The sequence below is a fragment of the Danio rerio genome, chromosome 8 (genome assembly GCF_049306965.1).
Source record: "Danio rerio strain Tuebingen ecotype United States chromosome 8, GRCz12tu, whole genome shotgun sequence".
NCBI classification, from domain to species: domain Eukaryota; kingdom Metazoa; phylum Chordata; class Actinopteri; order Cypriniformes; family Danionidae; genus Danio; species Danio rerio.
The window spans coordinates 29050084-29070597 of record NC_133183.1 but is presented as its reverse complement, the minus strand read 5'-3'; the positions used below and the strand labels follow the sequence as shown (position 1 = coordinate 29070597).

At 49.9% G+C, this 20514-nt stretch overlaps 2 protein-coding genes and 1 long non-coding RNA gene across 8 annotated transcripts in view; 2 read left to right on the top strand and 1 right to left on the bottom strand.

The window, feature by feature from the left end:
- Positions 1–20514, top strand: part of LOC137490330 (uncharacterized) — a 272586-nt gene that overhangs the window by 111179 nt on the left and 140893 nt on the right. The window lies entirely within an intron of this gene.
- Positions 157–20514, bottom strand: part of LOC141375639 (uncharacterized) — a 35545-nt gene continuing 15187 nt past the window's right edge. Inside the window, exon 2 of the mRNA XM_073910447.1 lies at positions 157–3350. Within this exon, the coding sequence (XP_073766548.1) occupies positions 1461–2900 (1440 nt within the window). The 5' untranslated portion in view covers positions 2901–3350 and the 3' untranslated portion in view covers positions 157–1460. The remainder of the gene's footprint in view (positions 3351–20514) is intronic.
- Positions 7925–11872, top strand: LOC137496361 (uncharacterized). 5 transcript variants are annotated; one of them, XM_073910446.1, is made up of 6 exons: positions 7925–9883; positions 9970–10440; positions 10836–11005; positions 11092–11346; positions 11427–11672; positions 11752–11872. In XM_073910446.1, the coding sequence occupies exons 1-6, from the start codon at positions 9217–9219 to the stop codon at positions 11842–11844; spliced, it is 1902 nt and encodes a 633-aa protein (XP_073766547.1). In that variant the 5' UTR covers positions 7925–9216; the 3' UTR covers positions 11845–11872. The 5 variants fall into 5 exon arrangements, with proteins under 5 accessions (XP_073766547.1, XP_073766546.1, XP_073766544.1 ...); XM_073910445.1 differs by having other exon boundaries at positions 7925–10440; XM_073910444.1 differs by having other exon boundaries at positions 9179–9883; positions 11092–11672.

The window sequence follows — 20514 nt, the reverse complement described above, 5'->3', positions numbered from 1 at the left end:
CATGGCTGGACGCCTGTCCTAGAGGCACACCGGCCTGTAGGAACGAGGGGTCGTTCCAAGGGCTGAGGGCGCGGCGACACAGCGCAGTAACCGAGACCCGGTGTGTGCCCGCGTGCCATGCGCGTCTGGGGACCCGATCGTGAAGCCAGTGCTGAAGTGGTCTCATATGGAGCAACCCGAGCGGCGTGACGGCGGCTGCGGATGCCATATGCCCCAGGAGCCTCTGAAAGAACTTCAGTGGGACCACTAGTTTGCTGTCGAGCTCCCTCAGACAGTTCAGCAACAGGCGAGCGCGTTCCTCGGAGAGGTGCGCTACCATGGTGATCGAGTCCAGCTCCATCCCGAGAAAAGAAATCCTCTGCACGGGGGCGAGTTTGCTCTTTTCTCGGTTGACCTAAAGCCCCAGTAGGCGGAGATGCCGAAGCACCTTGTCCCTGTGCATAATCAATTGCTCCCGCGAGTGGGCTAAAATCAGCCAGTCGTCGAGATAATTGAGTATGCGAATGCCCGCGAGCCGAAGGGGCGCTAGGGCACCCTCCGCGAGTTTGGTGAAGACCCGCGGAGACAGAGAGAGCCCGAAGGGGAGGACCTTGTACTGCCACGCTCGACCCTCGAACGCAAACCGCAGAAATTGGCGGTGGCGTGGAAGAATGGAGACATGGAAATACGCGTCCTTCAGGTCTATGGCTGCAAACCAATCCCGAGGACGAACGCATTGGAGAATGCGCCTCTGCGTGAGCATTCTGAACGGCAGCCTGTGCAGACAGCGGTTCAAAACGCGCAGATCTAGGATTGGCCGTGACCCACCGCTCTTTTTGGGTACGATGAAGTATGGGCTGTAAAACCCACTCTCCATCTCGGCTGGAGGAACCGGCTCGATTGCACCCTTCGCCAGGAGGGCAGCAATCTCCTCTCGCAAGACAGGGGCGGACAGGGGGTTGACCCTGGAGAAATACACGCCCGTAAACTTGGGGGGCCGTTTCGCGAACTGAATCGCGTAACCGAGTCTGATTGTGCGTATGAGCCACCGCGAGGGGCTGGCCCGCGCTAACCAGGCAGGCAGAGCCCTCGCTAATGGAGTCATTGCTACAATCGCTGACGTACCAGCGGTGGGGCAGCGCGGAGTGGGTGTGCTGATCCGGGAAGCACGAGGGTCCCGCGGAAGAGCTGGAGGAGAGCGATTCGCTCTGGCTCCGCACCCTGACTCCGGAGAGAGGGCTGGAGGGCTGAGGGAAGGGAGACCGTCCCCCCAGCGCTCGTGAGCCACTGGCGAAGCACGTAGAGTCTGCGAGCCGGAAGGCAGCGCGTCCCAGACTGGCAGAACTCGTGCAGTCACATCCGGGGAAGGGAAAAAGTGCTCTTTTACTGATGTTTTGGTGGCACTGAAAAGTACCGTTGTTATCGGGGCCCCGCCCTCCAGCGGGGAAAGAGCAAGTTTCCTCTTCTCCGGATGGCCTGTCTCAGGGACGCTTCGCGGTCCGTTTACCGGACTTAACGGCCCCCTGGGCAGGAGGGGCTGCCTGCTTTCGAGGTGAACGCCGCGCCCGCTTGGCCGGAGGCGCAGGCGGGGGCGGGGCAGCACTCGTTGGCGGGCGCCCTCGGCGAGGAACAGCGGAGGTGGATGGCTCGGCGGGCGGAGCGGGCTTACGGCCACGCCGATAGATGACATTGCCCATCGCATCCGACTGCTCTTTCACCGCCTTGAATTCCTGGGTGAATTCACCGACGGTGTCGCCGAACAGGCCAGCCTGGGATATGGGCGAGTCAAGAAAGCGAACTTTGTCAACGTCGCGCATATCGGCCAGGTTTAGCCAGAGGTGGCGTTCCTGAACCACAAGTGTGGACATCGTCCTCCCCAGCGCACACGCGGCGGACTTAGTAGTCCGAAGAGCATAGTCGGTCGCGGTGCGCAGCTCATGTAATAAGCTTGGGTTGGACCCGCCCTCGTGCAGCTCGGCCAGCGCCTGCGCTTGGTAGCGCTGGTAGGTGGCCATCGCGTGCAAAGCAGAAGCAGCCTGGCCCGCAGCCTTATAAGCTCTGGCTCCGAGGGAGGCAGACAACCTACAGGCTTTGGACGGGAGGCGGGGCAAACCCCGCCACGTAGAGGCGCCGCGCGGACAAAGATTGACCGCGATAGCGCGCGCCACTGACGGGATCGCCTCATACCCTCTGGCAGCTCCGCCGTCAAGGGCGGTGAGGGCGGAGGCACTCGCAGCACGGGCAGAGAAAGGTGCCCTCCAGGACTGCGTGAGCCTACAGTGCACTTCCGGGAAGAAGGGGACGAGAGGCTTCGAAGGCTTCGCCTTCTGGTCCTCTACGTAGCACCCATCTAGTCGGTCCGGCCGCGGAGCTGGGGGATAAACCATCTCCAACCCCACGGCCGAAGCAGCCCGGGAAAGCACGGCTAACATGTCCACTTCAGGATCCGATTTGACAGCGCTCACCTGCCCGGAGGGGGCGAGCGGGTCCGGATCTTCGTCGGACAGTGAAAGCCCACCCTCCGATGCCGCGGAGGACATCTGATCTCCGGTGTCAGCGAGTGTGAGAGCTACCATCTGGTTAGACGGATCACTCTCACCACCCGAAGCTTGGATGGAGCGCCGTGAGGAGCGAGAGGTCCGCGAGCCCGTGGGCGGCGGATTATCTCCCGCTGAAACCCTCAGATCTGCCCGAGCGCCCGCTGCTTTTTTAGAACAGGAGGCAACTGGGGTGGCTCGCTCTCTTGCGAAAGTTAGCCGCGATCTTAGCTGTGCAACGGTCATGGCATCGCAATGACGACATGAACCGCCCGCGAGCACCGCATTAACATGCTGGACCCCCAAACATGCAATGCAGTGATCGTGTCCATCATCCGGAGCCAGGAAACCCCCGCATCCAGAAACGCACAGTCGGAGCGCCATCCTGAAAAGGACGTGCTGCACGACTGTGTTGCTCTTTTAGGAAAGTTGCAACTATACGCACCGCTCTGGAGGACCGGACCCAAAGAACCGCAGGCAAGGGAGTAACCCAGCTCGACCGTCTGCCACCGCGAAGACCCACTCTGGACCGGGAGACACACTCGTTCGCTCTGAAGTGCTGATCAGCAAGAGGAACCCTCATCGACTCACTCAGAAAGGATCTGAAGCGAAAAGGATGGCGTCTGCTGGCTTCAGGTGTGCTTATATGCTGAGATAATTGCAGATGTCGCACACCTGCGCAAGCTTACGCTGCCAATTAATTTCATTCATTGGCCCGTTCAATACTCTCCAGACAAGCGGCTTCTGATCCGAATCCTCCCAATGCGTGGATTTTACAAATCAAATCCACTTATAGTGCTGAAGTTCCCCCCGAAGGGGAACCTGAGTTATATCCTAAAACACATGAGGTGCCCCTTATGGTCTAAAACCTGACAGGTGGGCAAATCTAAGCTTGTTTTTAATAAAACAAATATAAATATGGATATAATAAATAATACTGCTAATAATAATAACATTATACAAAAGCAAATTGCTATGAATTAACTGAAAAAGCCTCCCGAGATGAAGAAGACATAAAGCAGTGATTTTTCATATTTATGTAGGCTAGAAAATAATATGTTTTTTTTTATATTTTAATCCTTTATATTTATATCCTATATCTATTCTTATTATATCCTATATATATCCTTAATATTTAATTTTTTTCATATGTAAAGATATTTGCTATTGCTCTCTTGTGCGTATTAAGCAGTGCGTAAGCGAGGCGCAACTCTGCGCTGGAGTTTAGACCTGGTTTGTTTTGGTCTAATGAAAAATCTATTATAGTTTCTCAAAATAGCAACGCGCCAGCAGTCCGCCTCAGAACGCCTTCCTTTTTAGACCAGAATGCCTATGGGCGCACAAATTAGCGCTAATGCATTTGCTACTTAAACAGCGTAGCGCAACACCTCAAAATGATTCTTGCACCAAGCTGAAACTACCAAAAGACTACTGCGCCACACCTTGTGCCACACTGCGCCGGGTGTATGATAGGACCTTTTTTTTCATGAAACCCTAGAACACATGGAATATATGACATGTCATATTTTTTCATTCATTACTGGGAAACATCCACACACACTCATTCACACACATACACTATGGATAATTTAACTTACACAATCACACCACATATTTTTGAACTGTGGGGAAACCGGAGCACATGAACTCCCCACGCAAACACAGAGAGAACATGCAAACCACACAGAAACACCAACTGACCCAGCCGAGGCTTAAACCAGTGACCTTGCTGTCAGGCCAATGTGCTACCCGCTGCGCAACCTTGCAACCCTATATCACATGAAATCATTTTCTGATACATTTTTTATATAGCCCCTATCATGCATTAAAGAAATTCATATTTTGTTTTTGGGGGTCTCCAACAACAGACTGATATTCATAAAGGGCAAAGACATTTTCATTATCTCATAATATGCATTTTTATTTAACTAATTATCCAGACTCCCAGATCTGTTCTGTTATTCATTTCTTCTAACCCCTTCTAAGTGCGATGCTAATGTGCACTGATTGATTCAATGACCCGGTCTGTTGTAACTGGTCGACTGTGTTCAATGTGGGACAGAGAGAAAGTAAAAAAAAAATCATTTTGAAAACGAAATGCATTGATTTTATTTTTTTGCTGTTTGAAACAACTAACACTCATTTGGGGGATGGTGGGTCTCTAGCGGGGGGGGTCTTTGGAACGACCGCTGGCAAACGCTATGGATGAGCTCACCGGGGGCGTTGGTTGGACCAGGGGGAGAGCTCACCAAGCCATGCCCGGGAAGAGACCACTCTCTCCGGCATGACCCGCGCCTGGAGGGGGGGTAGCGCGTCCCTGGGTTTCGCTGACCTGCCGTCGAGGTTTCGATAACAGACTCAAATGAAGGACTTAGTGCAATTTTCGATTTCGCGGTTGAACGAACCAGGGGTCTAACGAGGGCCCCGTTGCCCCAAAACAAGCGTTCAAACCCGGGCAAACCAAATGCGCACTGCTGCCCTGGTCCTTCCAAGGATCCAGGCCTCTTGGCCAGCAAAGCTAACCCGAAAACAAGCGTTCAAACCCGGGCAAACCAAATGCGCACTGCTGCCCTGGTCCTTCCAAGGATCCAGGCCTCTTGGCCAGCAAAGCTAACCCGAAAACAAGCGTTCAAACCCGGGCAAACCAAATGCGCACTGCTGCCCTGGTCCTTCCAAGGATCCAGGCCTCTTGGCCAGCAAAGCTAACCCGAAAACAAGCGTTCAAATCCGGGCAAACCAAATGCGCACTGCTGCCCTGGTCCTTCCAAGGATCCAGGCCTCTTGGCCAGCAAAGCTAACCCGAAAACAAGCGTTCAAATCCGGGCAAACCAAATGCGCACTGCTGCCCTGGTCCTTCCAAGGATCCAGGCCTCTTGGCCAGCAAAGCTAACCCGAAAACAAGCGTTCAAATCCGGGCAAACCAAATGCGCACTGCTGCCCTGGTCCTTCCAAGGATCCAGGCCTCTTGGCCAGCAAAGCTAACCCGAAAACAAGCGTTCAAATCCGGGCAAACCAAATGCGCACTGCTGCCCTGGTCCTTCCAAGGATCCAGGCCTCTTGGCCAGCAAAGCTAACCCGAAAACAAGCGTTCAAATCCGGGCAAACCAAATGCGCACTGCTGCCCTGGTCCTTCCAAGGATCCAGGCCTCTTGGCCAGCAAAGCTAACCCGAAAACAAGCGTTCAAATCCGGGCAAACCAAATGCGCACTGCTGCCCTGGTCCTTCCAAGGATCCAGGCCTCTTGGCCAGCAAAGCTAACCCGAAAACAAGCGTTCAAATCCGGGCAAACCAAATGCGCACTGCTGCCCTGGTCCTTCCAAGGATCCAGGCCTCTTGGCCAGCAAAGCTAACCCAAAAACAAGCGTTCAAATCCGGGCAAGGCCAGTGGTCTGAACACCATGGGAGTTAGGGGGTACACGGGAGTCAAGGGTCCATTTCTGAGCTGCTAACCCGTCTCCCAGCGTCCATCACCTCGCAGCAAACATAAGACCCCATCGCAGACGGAGGCTAGAACGACGTGCGGCTGGTGCCCCATACACGAGCCCAGGGCCGGTGGTGACCCATTCACAAACCCAAAGACCGATTGGGTCACCAGCGGTACGTCTTGGCCAGTTGGGTCACCAGCAGCACGTCTGTCTGATCCATGCGGTTTGGAGGAGTTAGTGTCCCCGGGCTTAATAGTGGGGTGCCCGGGCACGGCTGGTGATTAGGTGCAAATCTAGGGGGTCCTTTGGAACCAGCGCTTGCCGCCGGAGAGTGCGTGTACCTCGGGCAGAGCGTGCAGGGCACGGCCCCCCCCCCCAACGCTGGATCTCAGAGGCCCCAGGCCAGGGAGAGGGGCTGGGGTCGCTCCCCGAGAAGGGTGTGTGTGCCCCGGGCAGAGCGCGCGGGGCACAGGCCTCCCCAACGCTGGATCTCAGAGGCCCCAGGCCAGGGAGAGGGGCTGGGGTCGCTCCCCGAGAAGGGTGTGTGTGCCCCGGGCAGAGCGCGCGGGGCACAGGCCTCCCCAACGCTGGATCTCAGAGGCCCCAGGCCAGGGAGAGGGGCTGGGGTCGCTCCCCGAGAAGGGTGTGTGTGCCCCGGGCAGAGCGCGCGGGGCACAGGCCTCCCCAACGCTGGATCTCAGAGGCCCCAGGCCAGGGAGAGGGGCTGGGGTCGCTCCCCGAGAAGGGTGTGTGTGCCCCGGGCAGAGCGCGCGGGGCACAGGCCTCCCCAACGCTGGATCTCAGAGGCCCCAGGCCAGGGAGAGGGGCTGGGGTCGCTCCCCGAGAAGGGTGTGTGTGCCCCGGGCAGAGCGCGCGGGGCACAGGCCTCCCCAACGCTGGATCTCAGAGGCCCCAGGCCAGGGAGAGGGGCTGGGGTCGCTCCCCGAGAAGGGTGTGTGTGCCCCGGGCAGAGCGCGCGGGGCACAGGCCTCCCCAACGCTGGATCTCAGAGGCCCCAGGCCAGGGAGAGGGGCTGGGGTCGCTCCCCGAGAAGGGTGTGTGTGCCCCGGGCAGAGCGCGCGGGGCACAGGCCTCCCCAACGCTGGATCTCAGAGGCCCCAGGCCAGGGAGAGGGGCTGGGGTCGCTCCCCGAGAAGGGTGTGTGTGCCCCGGGCAGAGCGCGCGGGGCACAGGCCTCCCCAACGCTGGATCTCAGAGGCCCCAGGCCAGGGAGAGGGGCTGGGGTCGCTCCCCGAGAAGGGTGTGTGTGCCCCGGGCAGAGCGCGCGGGGCACAGGCCTCCCCAACGCTGGATCTCAGAGGCCCCAGGCCAGGGAGAGGGGCTGGGGTCGCTCCCCGAGAAGGGTGTGTGTGCCCCGGGCAGAGCGCGCGGGGCACAGGCCTCCCCAACGCTGGATCTCAGAGGCCCCAGGCCAGGGAGAGGGGCTGGGGTCGCTCCCCGAGAAGGGTGTGTGTGCCCCGGGCAGAGCGCGCGGGGCACAGGCCTCCCCAACGCTGGATCTCAGAGGCCCCAGGCCAGGGAGAGGGGCTGGGGTCGCTCCCCGAGAAGGGTGTGTGTGCCCCGGGCAGAGCGCGCGGGGCACAGGCCTCCCCAACGCTGGATCTCAGAGGCCCCAGGCCAGGGAGAGGGGCTGGGGTCGCTCCCCGAGAAGGGTGTGTGTGCCCCGGGCAGAGCGCGCGGGGCACAGGCCTCCCCAACGCTGGATCTCAGAGGCCCCCATTAATGGTTCACCAGCGGCTCCATCGATGGTTCACCAGCGGCACATCTTTACGCATCTAGCGCCAAAGGTCCAACAGGAATACGTTATGCCTGGCGCTCACCGGGGCGTTGGTTAGACCCAGGCCCGAGCCCACCAAACCATGCCCGACGGGAGACCACCCTTCCCGGCCTACTTGTCGGGACGTCCCGCGCCTGGAGGTTTTTGCCCGACACCCACAATCTCTGACCTGCCATCAGGGTTTCGGGGAAGGCGTAAAAATATGGACTTAGTCTCTGACAGTCCAGTCGCCAGACCCCACGGTGACTGATCGATAGGAGCTAGTGTGGCGCCCCAGGGGCTAGGCCCCCACCCAGGCCCCCCAAAGCACCAATGGGGTCGGCCTCTATGGGTGTGGCAGATCCTCCCCGTCCTGGGCGCTGTATCAGGGAGGCGTGGGGGTGTCCCTCCGCACACAGCGCCCCCCCCTTCCCGCCCCGATCTGTGGGTAAAGGACCCAGATGGCCCGTCTGGCTAAATGACCCAGAGCTTGTCTGCTGCTCAGCCCGCCCGCCAGCCCGCCCCCCTGGACTCCGTTTCCCCCGCGCCGATACTCGGCCCGTGCCCCCGCCCCACGCCCCTCGCCCTGCGAGGGCTGGGGGATGTTCGGTGGGTTCGGTCGAGTCACCCGGCGTGGTGAATCGAGGCCCCAGGGGCAGCGTAGGGAACGAGCTGGTGTGGGCTTCGATTCTACCCCCGCCCGAGTGTGTGCGTCTGCATCCCGTCCGTCCGCCCGCCCGCCCGCAACGCCGCCCACCCCCTGGGTTTATCCTTGCTGGCTCCCGGCTGACCCCCACCCCGCCTACCCTGCTCCCGGGGGAGTGAGGGTGGTTGGTTGGGAGGGGAAGCTAGTGGACTCCGGCGAGGTGAAACGTGCCAGGGTCAGTGGTGCCGGGGTTACGGGCTGTCTGAACTCCCCTTTCGATGGTTGGTGCGTATCCCATGTTGGTTGTAGCAGGTCACAAAAGCTCCCGCGGCTGGCGCGTGTGGAGCTGTCCCCCCCCGATGGGGCTCAAACAATCAATCCCCTTTTTGGGGTGGAAAAAGTGAACGTGGATGGCTGTGGAAAAGCTCCCGCTGGCCAGAACAGCAAAATGAAGGGGGGATAGGGAGTGAGGTGGGACACCCCTTCCCCAACTCGAGTCGTGACAAGAGAGAGAGGTGTCGAACCGCTGACCGGGGCAACGATGAAGGGGCGGTGGGGTGAATTGTTTAACGGGACACCCCCTCTGGTTCCTTTGAAAAGGGGGGAAGGGAGTGAGGTGGACACCCCTCTCCCCCCTACTTGAGAAGTCGTAACAAGAGAAGGCTTGAACCGAATGGATCTCCGTAGGGCATCGGCTTACACCTCCTGGTGCGGGGGGGTGTCCTTCCCCTTTAAGAAATACGGGTCCACCAACGTCATGACGCGGAAGTGGACGCCGCCTCCGGCCGCTTATTAACCGCCGCACGTGGCGTGCGGGCCCCTTTCCCCCTCTGCATTGGCTCTGGCACGGTCATGGCTGAATGTGCCCTATGCTTCAACGTGTACAGCCGGCTTGCGCCTCACCTGACGGCCGTTCACAAGGTGGCCAACTCGGACGAGAAGCGGCTGCTTCTCGCGCTGGCCGCCGGCCGCGTGGACACGCGGAAGACACCGTGCCCGGTCCCGGGATGTCGCCGGACGCCAGCCCGCCTAGACAGGCACTTGAGGCAGCACGCGGAGCTCTCGACCTCGGGAAGGAAAGAGGCTATGGGGAGGGCGAAACGCCGGAAAGTAGCTCGGGAGTTGCAGTGGCTGCGGTCCACCCAGCCTGCAATCCCTGTCGTGTCCCAGCTAGCATCGTCCTCCGAGGGGGAGCGGGACTCGGAGGACCCAGAGGCCGGCCGCCCGTGCGCCGACCGCGGCTGCAGGCGCGCCACCGAGCGCATACAGGCTCAGCTCACGGACCTGGGGAAACAGGTTACCAAGATGCGGTCCACCCTGCTCCAAATCACACGCCTCTACCGAGAGCTAAGGAAGGGAGAAGGGGGGAGAAGGAGGAGGAAGAGGGCCAGGAGAACCAGGTCGCCTCCTGCACCACCGCCTCCCGGGCGAGGGGCGGCCGGAGGTCCGACGCCCCCCGAGCCTCCGGAGGCTTTGGAGCCCACTGCCTACCCGTTCCCGGACCACGTCCCCGCGCTGAGTTGAGTATATTTCAGGCACGTCACTGTCGCTCTGCTGGGTGTGTGGCTTCGGGGAAGTTGACTCTTGGTTGTGCTCGTTCCACAGACCTTCTCTTGGGGGAGTTCGAAGGGTACCAACTGGGCAGCGAGCCCACCCCCCGCCTGCGGAACAACGTCACTTCGAAGCTGGGGAGAATCAAAGCCTTCCTTGGTTACATGGCCAGGGGCACCGCGGAGCCAGGGGACTTCCTCTTCCTCAACCAACCAGCCCGAATCCGAGCGTGGGCCGCCCGGCTAGGTCAGACGCGCATGGCCGAGCCCACCAGGCAGCACTACCTGAAGAACGTGGCTCAGTTCCTAGACTACCTCTCGGAGACGCCGCCGGCCGCCTGTCAGCTCTCCAGCACGGCTCTGGTTCTGATTCGAAGGGAGGTCAGAGCCCTCATCCGCGGCATACGCCGGCGTGTCGTCGTGCACGAGGTAAGGACCAAGCAGGCGAAGGAAAGCCGACTGATCCCCAAGGCCAGTCTGGTGCGCTGTCACCGGACCGCTGGGAGGAAAATTCCCGCCCTGCTAGGTAAGCAAGCCCTTCCGCCGTTCCAGCGATTCCCCCTGTTCGTTCTTCCGGGGCACCAACAGCCCTTGGTTCATCCAGCCACGTCTGTCTGCCCCTCTCCCCCGCGAATGGGACTCATTCGGGGGGGAAGGGGGGCAGACCGACGTGGCTGGATGAACCAACAGCTGCTGGTGGCCCGGAGAGGAGTTGTGCGTTTCTTCTTCAGGGGCACCAGCAGTCCATGAACTGCTGGTGCCCCTGAAGAAGAAACGCACATTTCCTCTCCGGGCCACCAGCAGCTGTTGTTTGAGCTGCTGGCGCCCCGGAGTACAAGTCACCAGCAGCCAAGAGCTGTTGGTGACCCAGAAAGGAAATAGAACCGTCGGTGGTCTAATCTGTCTAATGTCTTTCACCAGATAGCCTCGAATCCAACCCAAGCACTAGGCAACAGTGGCGCTTCTATGGCTTTCTGACTGGCTACCTAACCTCCATCTCTGGGCACCGCTGTGGAGTCTTCCAGAATCTCACAATCCAGGAGGTTGAAGAGGCCTCCAGAAGCCCCGACGAGTCTGCTTATGTCATTAACGTGAGTATGGCGCAAGTAAGGTGGGGGTCACCAGTAGCATGCTCTCTCTCTCACTCACTCATTCACTGCTTGTTCTCTGATGGCAGATTACCACTCACAAAACAAACAGAGCCTTTGGGGCGGCTCAGCTGTCCCTAAACAGGGAGGAATACAGCTGGTTCCGCAGGTTTTTGGCGCTGCGGGCTGGTCTCCCCGGAGGGAGCCAGGCTACCTATTTCTTTTTCACTTCCAGAGCCAGTCCTTGTCGGACCCTGAACAAGTACTTTCAGTCTGCTTGGCTCAGTATGGGCCTTCCAGGCAAACCCACCTTTACTGACGTACGCACTGCGATCGCGACTCATGTGAGTAGGCATTGTGACGCCCCTGTAACTACCAGCGGCGGCTTCTATCCTAATCAAGCTTCTGTCTCTCTCCGACGCAGGCAAAGAATGCACACTCTTCAGAGGATCGCCGCAAGGTGGCGCAATTCATGTGCCATGACACTTCAACCTCAGATAAGTTCTACGCACTTCACCTCGGACCTCTCCAAGCACGCGAGCGCCGCAGACTCTTTGAAAGGGCCCTGGTGGAGGAGGAGGAGGAGGAGGAGGAGGATGGGGAGGCAGCGGGCACTGAAAGCCCCCCGCGGAAAGGGCGCAAGAGGACGGAGACTTCCGTCTCTCCCCTGGTAAAAATCACATTCTCTTTGGCGTGGACAGCAGAACGTGTGGCATTGGCTAACTACCCTTTATGTGTCTCTTTTCCAGGAGGGAACCAGCAGGAGGACGCTGCCATGGCGCCCTGCCAAAGGGAAAAGCCAGGGCGCTCGCCCGCTCGAACAAACAGAAGACTCTGAATAAATAAATATTGTACAACTTAACGGTCAAATGGTGTTCAGTGTCTTCATTATTCCTTTTATTTATTATCTGTGTGGTAAAAGTAAATTCAGTGGGGACAAAAATGAGCCCTGTCTTCTTAGTTCAACGCTGTATGCCTGCTGCGTCCAGGTCCTGCCTTGGCTACGTTCCGATTGGGACAGATTAGCCCTAACTTGTGTGTTAAAAGTGTCACGTGGGATGCCCTCGTCCAGGTTCTGCCTTGGCTACGTTCCAATTGGGACAAACTATCCCTGCCTTGAGTGTTAAAAGTGACTCGCGGGACGCCCCCGTCCAGGTTCAGCCTTGGTTGATAGCTCATAGGGAGAATGAATCCCTTTTCCAGCACAAGGGGGTGATGGGCTGGACAAATCTGTCCAGGTCTGCAAATGCTTTGAACGCCCAGAAGGCCTTGAGTCCAATTCTGTATATTAGCAAGCTTCTCCCGGGACAGCTCGGTCCTTAGAGATGCATGAATAGGTCAGGACAGGGCAGCTGTGGAGTGGAGGTTAACTTTATGGAGAAAGTATATGTCAGAATCCAAAGTATATGTATGAACCCAATGCAGTTAAACACCAGGATATTGCTCTAATCTTAACCATAAAACATGTTCAGTATTAATCCACATAGTGGCAAAAGCTGAACTATTTTGCAAGCTAGAGGAAACAAGAAGGCAATCATTTAAATCACTTACACTTGTAAAATGGTGGAAGAAACTGATCCATAAACTGTGTACTGAAAAATTTCCTGTCAAGTTCTGATTATGTCCCACACATCAATAGTCTTTTCTGATACTTCCTTTGACAAACGACTGACAAATCCCCAGTTACAGGGTGGATAATTGCATTAATTACTTGAACATTCACACATTAATGTTCACTCATGGGGCAACGCAGTGGCGCAGTAGGTAATGCTGTCGCCTCACAGCAAGAAGCTCGCTGGTTTGAGCCTCGGCTGGGTCAGTTGGCATTTCTTTGTGGAGTTTGCATGTTCTCCCAGCGTTCGTGTGGGTTTCCCCCAAAGTCCGAAGACGTGGTATAGATGAAATGGGTAATCAAAAATTGTTCGTAGTGTACAACTGTGTATGGATGATTCCCAGATATGGGTTGCTGCTGGAAGGGCATCCGCTGCGTAAAACATGTGCTGGATAAGTTGGTGGTTCTTTCCGCTGTAGCGACCCTGGATTAATAAAGGGACTAAGCTGAAAAGAAAATGAATGAAGGATTGAATGAATGTTCACTCAGCTTCAGTCAAGATTAGTCCCACACACCTGCACTCTGCTAGTGTTTGAAGGGAAAGGCATATTCGCGTTTTACCAGATCTGGCACTTCATATTAGGTATTGTTTCATATTGACGTCAATACAAACAGGCAGAAGGTCCAGACGAACAACGAATCATTTAAACAACTCAAATCTCAACTGAAATTAAATCTTTTGTTTAAAAATCTATATTTTAAACAAGGTGCACTTTGCTGGACACAGCTGGATGTTTTCATTCACCTAAAGGTGTGTTGCACACTGTATGGAAGGTCATTTTCATAAACTCATTGTGGAATTTAATAGAATAGTTCGCCTAAGAAATTTTTATTCTGTCATCATGTATTCAACCTTCACTTGATCAAAACTTGTTTGTGTTACTTTTTTGTTTTTGATTTTTCACTTTTTTCTTTTGTGTTAAACAGATAGAAGAATCTTTACGCTTGTTGCGACTCTTTATTCACTGTTATTAATTAGATGAGTGTAAACAGGACTTTTAATTATTTTGCTTCTGTGCTCCAAAAAAGGAAGAAGAGTACACAACACGTGAAAGCCACCAGAGTAAATAAATAATGACAGATTTTTTTTTTTTTTTTGCAGTGACCTAACCCTAAGGTATCATCTCACATTTCCAATAAGGTTTCTTTGTCTCCTTTTATTAAGGATTTAAGCAAGTCGTTTGTTGACCAAATCCATGTAGACGCCCAGTCAATTATAGCAGACATGAGATATTATTCATCAGCCCAACAGCTGTGATTATTGGAATTACTGGACTCTCTCTCTCTCACACACACACACACACACACACACACACACACACACGCACACACACGCACACACACACACTGGTGGTGGAATTGGAGGTTATTTCACAGTGCTAATGGATCTGTAGTTCAGCGACACACCTGAGCCACTGGACGTCATATTACACTCACAGGTGCTCCATTACTCTCTGACAGTTTGGGTGAGTGTGAGTCTGAAATGCTTCTGTAATTTCTATAAGCGTAATTTATTGCAGGATTACTTGGATGATGCAGGATTCTAGCAGGCTTACATTTCCTGTTTTTTAAATGCTTTTCTTTTCAGTGAGGAGTTAGACTCTGCAGTTTCTGAAGTTGGTCTGAAGTTTAAAGTAAAGAAAGAGAAGGGAAACTGCTTTTATGTATTCGCAGACACATTTAAAGGTTGCTAATGTTCTGAAAACCTCACACAAGCATTTAACAATAACAACTGAATAAACAGACACACAATACTTACAAAACATGTTTTATAGAAATCACATGGAACTGTTCGACTTTCACTGCACTTTTTTTTCCAACCTTTGAGTGTTGCTGCACTGAATGTGTTATATTTACACATTTCTCAACTCTCTTTGTAGGGTTCAATGTGTAAAACAGCAGTATAACAATGTCTGTTTTATTGGCATTGTTTAAAATATCAAGAAACAATCATTTATTCATTTTCCTTTGGCTTAGTCCCTTACTTGTCAGGGGTCATCGAATGAACCACCAACTATTCTAGCATTCACACACTACGGCCAAGTAAATAATTCCGATTCACCTGTAGTGTATGTCTTTAGACTGTAGGGGGAACCGGAAAAAACAGAGGAAACCCTCACAAACACTGTGAGAACATGCAAACTCCACACAGAAATGTCAACTGGCCCAGCCAGGACTCGAACCAGCGACTTTCTTGCTGTGAGTTGACAGTGCTAACCACTGAGCCACCATAACAAGAAACATTTGATGGCATATTAAAAGACCCTTAAGAAACACAATGCAGCCCTGAAATTTTAATTCATGGTAGTTTTATACCTGTATCTTGTCACTGTTGGTTGGCAGTTGTCAGAAAAATGGTAATTAGGTGGAGGGTTATAGTATGGTATGGTATTGTACACTGTTAGACCTTACCAGGTTTTTTTACAGTAGAACACTGGCAACACTGTTGCCAGCCACTCACTGTAAAAGTTTGGTTACAGTAAGTAACTGGCAATGGTGTTGCCAGTTAATTACTGTAACTGAACCATTACAGTGAGTGGCTGGCAACAGTGTTGCCAGTTATTTACTGTAACTGAACCATTACAGTGAGTGGCTGGCAACAGTGTTGCCAGTTATTTACTGTAACTGAACCGATAAAGTGAGTAGCTGGCAACAGTGTTGCCAGTTAATTACTGTAATAGAGCAGCAGTGGTAACTAACTGGAAACTGTACAGTTAATTAATGTATTGTAGGGTTCAAATCACAGCATTATACTGCATACAAATTAATAGTATGTCATATATAGTTATTGTAGTGTTACTAAAATTAATCAGTATTCTTAGCTGTTATTAAAAAATAGAAGGCATATTATTTTTTAGACAAATTTATTTTATTGTTTTCGCACCAAACATATAAATAACAGAAAAAGTATAACAAAATTAAGAAATCAGCAGATATAAATATTGTCTTGCATATTACAGGTCTGCACAGTAAGGCTGCGGTCACATTAACGTTTGAGCATGCAAAATTCTGTCATACTGCACTGCGAAGTGGAATTAAACAAAGCGAGTAGTGGAATTAAACAAAATAATTAGAGATTGAAAAAGCAAGCCAGAGAGGTCATGTTTTGATCTTTGATTGGTCTCAAGCAATCACATGATGTGATTTCGCATGTCAACATTCTCCAAGCTTGATCTTTCCAATGCTGCGAATTATGAAATTTGTCGCATGAGCTATCATTCCAGGTCTGCAGTACTCACATGGGTATGAATGGAAGTCTATAGGGAGAAAAGTGCAGTGTGAAAAGGACTTTAAGCTGTAACTCTAATTAAACACACCTGATCAAACTAATTAAGGCTTGTTAGAAATCTACAGGTAATGTTGAAGCAGGGTGGGTACTAAACTCTGCTGCGCTGCAGTTCTTCAGGAACTTGGAGTTTGACCCCCATGGTATATAGCAGGGGTGCTCAATCCTGTTCCTGGATATCTACCTTCCTGCAGATTTCAGTTGCTACCCATATCAAACACACCTGCCTGTAATTATCAAGTGGTGTTCAGGTCCTAATTAATTGGTTTAGGTGTGTTTGATATGGATAGCAACTGAAATCTGCAGGAAGGTAGATCAGCAAATGAACAGCAAAAAACACAACATAATTATTTTTTAAATGTTAAAGTTTTAAATAATTAAAAACTGTGTCAAATCTCAATAAAAAGTTTAAAATAATTATAAAAAATAAAAATAAAGTTGGCAACACCGAAAAACCAAAGGATCCAATCTTTTATTGTTAGAATTATCTCATGACAACAAACTTTTTTTATTGTTTCTAATATAAATTCATAGATGGAAACACAGCTCTGAAAAATACTTAGCAACAAACTCACAATCTGGGACCGGACAGTGGAGCTTTTGTGTGTGGATGGCTATGTGTATCATGTTTTTGTGATTCCCTGTGATGATGTGCACATGTTCCCTTACTGAGATGATGGAATTTAATTTTGGCTTGGTTGCCAGAAAGATACATGCAACTGTTCGCATCTGTACATATGGCAGTGTGCAATATAAAATAAATACATATTCTTAAACAAAAGTAATGTAAGAAGTTATATGAGGAGAGGCTAACTAGCTAACAATGTAGCTTTCAAGTACACAGTTCAAGATAACAACAATATAACTTAAAACACAGCCTTATTTTAGAAACCCTCAAAAACATTTGAACACATTTTACTTACTCATTGTAGATTCTTATTTAAAGCCTAATACATATCAGACTCTACATCTGAATTGATGGACAGAGAATAGAGCGCACTCAGCAGTAAACAAATCAAACACCTGGCTCCCTTAAAGGGCCAGCATTTTCTGAAAACTCTTTCTAACACCTTTGTGTTTAGAATAAGACAGACAGCCTGTGCTAGTGTGTGGTAATGCCTAAATCATTATTTTCTGCCTTTAAAATGCACGTCTCTATAAATAGCAACATAAACCGTCAGAGAAGATGGGACAGTAATGGTTGAACAGTAATTTGCTATTTATTGTCAGTTACTTTCTGTAATGAGTACATAAAGTAAATTACTGGAATTTATTCTTTGCACTACACAATTTCATACAAAGTCTACTCCTTTTACAGTAAAATAATATGTGTTAATAAATAATAAATGTTTCCTTTTATTACAGCAAAACACTTGCTATTTTACAGTTATTTACAGCACAATCTACAGAGTAAGATTGCAGTTATACTAATTAAACACACCTGATCAACCTAAATCTAAAGGTAGTGTGTTGAAGCAGGGCTGAAACTAAATTCTGCTGGGCTGCAGCCCTTCAGGAGTTCGACATCCCGTGTATCTAGCATATTTTCAAAGGAATTGCCTACATTTATCACAATCATGCACATATCATTGAATAAAAACAATAAAAATATAAAAACTTCATCCAAAGCAAATAAATAAATAAATAATCTGATCCTCATGTTGTTCCAAACCTGTAGTAATAATAATAATAAAAAAAACAAATTACCTGATTGATACATTTATTTAGGAAAGTCTTTATACTATACTGTTAATACCACTTTTACCTACTTCATTTGAAGTTTTCCAAACAAATTAATTGAGTCTCTGCAAAAATGTATGTACGTGCTGTTTAAGATATTTTTTAAATAACACATTTTTATTTAGCAAAATACTAATATTCAGCTTAAAGTGCAATTTAAAAGCTTAACTATAGGCTAAACTAGGCTAATTATATTAATTTTAGAAAAATAAACAAAGTTATAAAAATGATTGTGATAATTTGGTTGCTCTGTGTGAATATTTTTGCCTTTAAATGCATCTCGTCGATATCTTTACCTTTTAATTAGCTCTGTGACTTTGACATTGGTTGACTCCTGATACTCAATGTTAAAAACATAAAAGGAACCAAAGAAAACACAGAGATGGCTGCAGAGAAATTTAACTTATCATCAATGCATTGTCTCACTTTCTCCTCAATACTGACCATTCACATACCAAAACTGAACAGTATATATATATATATATATATATATATATATATATATATATATATATATATATATATATATATATATATATATATATATATATATATATATATAGCAACATAAAGCATCAGAGTACATGGGGTAATAATGGTTGAGCAGTGATTTACCATTTATTATCACAGTAACTATCTGTAATCGGTACATAAAGTAAATTACTGTAATTTATTCTTTGCACTACAAAATTTCATACAAATCCTGCTCCTTTTACAGTAAAATACTGTTTCCTTTTATTACAGCAAAACACTGGCTATTTTACAGTTATTTCCTGCATAATCTACAGTAAGGGTTAACAGTGTATGGTAGTTGTTCAGAGCTTTTGTTTGGTCCTTTTGTTCCACTGAAAGCAACTCTTACTCTTCAGCATACCAGGCCATTTTAATGAAACTTGACTGGCCTTCATCTCCGGATCTCAACCTGATAATGTCCTGACCTCAACCTGATTAAGCATGATTAGATAGTATTAAAGCAGAGACTGTGAGTTGGGCCTTTTTGTTTAACATCAGTGCCTAACTTGACAAACAAATAGTCAAACATTCCTATATAAACACTCTTAACCCTTGTAGTAGAGGTCTGCGTGGGACTGATTTTTTCTGTCTTGCTCGCACCAATTTTTATTCCGCACCCGACAGAGCCCACTGTATGTTCTGTTGTCTTTGTTCACCCACTGCCCTCTTAGAATAATAATTTTTTATCCGACCCAACTGTTTCTACTAAATTTAAATCTGGTTTACAAAACCCATGTTTAAATTGGGTACTACCAAAAGAGAGAGATGACAGATAAAATGGTAAGTTGTGCAAGGATTGTAGGCTAAATGTCAGTATTGTTTGGCCCTTTGTAATGAGATATATGTATATATACCACCTTAAACAAAAGTAGATATACCACCTTAAATCTGAGCAACCAGTCTTCTGAAGCTAGTTGCACACCGGATGCACCTCTAAGCACTGCGCTTTATCTTGCATATGACAGTTGGATGAAACATTTGCTGGACGTGCACATTTGCATATTACTTTAAATAAAACTATTCAGATGTCACTCTGTGGCGCGGCAGAAAATTGAACAACATCCTGAATCATAGATGGGCGCCGTGGATAGCTGCTGACTTTTTAATTGCTCTAGAGTTACCGACTGACATCGTGTTTTTTTCATAAATGTATTCTCGCGTTGCAAGAAATCTGGTAGGGTGCAGACCTACCATGTACAAAGCATTCAATGAAAAGGTTGGGCAAACTACATGTTAAACCCTACAGAATAAGACTGGGATGTAATTATAATTTATGTGCACGTTAATATCAGATATCCCAAAACTTATGCCGATATTATGTTGTACTATTCAGCAATGATGCAAATGTACAGAAATGTGCATAGAAATATTACAAATGAAAATCCTAACTAAAACTAAACGAAACTGGCCGTGATGAGCGTGTGTTTGTATAAATGTCTGGGTGTTTCCCAGTACTGGGTTGCGACTAGAAGGACATCTGCTGCGTAAAACATATCTTGGAATAGTTGGCGTTTTATTTTGCTGAGACGACCCCTGAAAAAGAGACTAAGCTAAAGGAAAGTTAATGAATAAAGATCCTAAGTAATATGTTATTCATTCATTCATTTTCCTTCAGCTTAGTTAGTCCCTTTATTTTATCAGAGGTCATCATAGCAGAATGAACCACCAACTTATCCAGCATACTGTATGTTTTACGCAGCGGATGCCCTTCCACCTATAGTGCATGTCTTTGGACTGTGGGGGAAACCAGAGCACCCGGAGGAATCCCACAGGGGAGAAATCATGCATACTTCACAAGGAAATGTCAACTTACTCAGCCGGGGCTCGAACCAGTGACCTTCTTACTGTAAGTTTACCGGGCTAACCACTGAGCCACTGTGCCCCCTATAGTAATATGTTATTTTATAATAATTAAAATGAGCCTGGAAGACCCTCGCCAATGTTAATTTAAGCAGACATCCCTCTTAACTGAAGTCTGAAAAGTCTAATCAGTATTGTCCACACACTCAGATATGTTACCTGTTTAACAAGAGATGCCAATGACTGAGTGTCAAACACACCAGTTACAGGAGACTGTGCTGATGCAGTTATATTGCCCAGAGGTTAGCAAGCTAGCATTACAAAGCTGTCACAGATAGCCGGCAAACACCACAACACCTCCTTTAACCCCTGAGATCACTGCAGAACACATAAACCATGAAGGCCAGGGCTATCAGAAGGGCAAGGCCATTGAGAAACACTAAACATTTATCTTACAGTGATCTCATTTAGTCTTGTTATGTTAGCGCTGAACTCTACTCTGGCTGAGTAGCTTCTAACTGATTTCAATTGAAGCTTAATGCATTTTGTGAGCTGGAAACA

Excerpts from the sequence above, each read along its gene's own strand:
- LOC137496361 (XM_073910442.1), top strand. The coding sequence starts at position 9,225 with ATGTGCCCTATGCTTCAACGTGTACAGCCGGCTTGCGCCTCACCTGAC. Across the intron at positions 10,441-10,835 it reads GAAAATTCCCGCCCTGCTAG|ATAGCCTCGAATCCAACCCA; the intron begins GTAAGCAAGCCC and ends GTCTTTCACCAG. Across the intron at positions 11,006-11,091 it reads AGTCTGCTTATGTCATTAAC|ATTACCACTCACAAAACAAA; the intron begins GTGAGTATGGCG and ends CTCTGATGGCAG.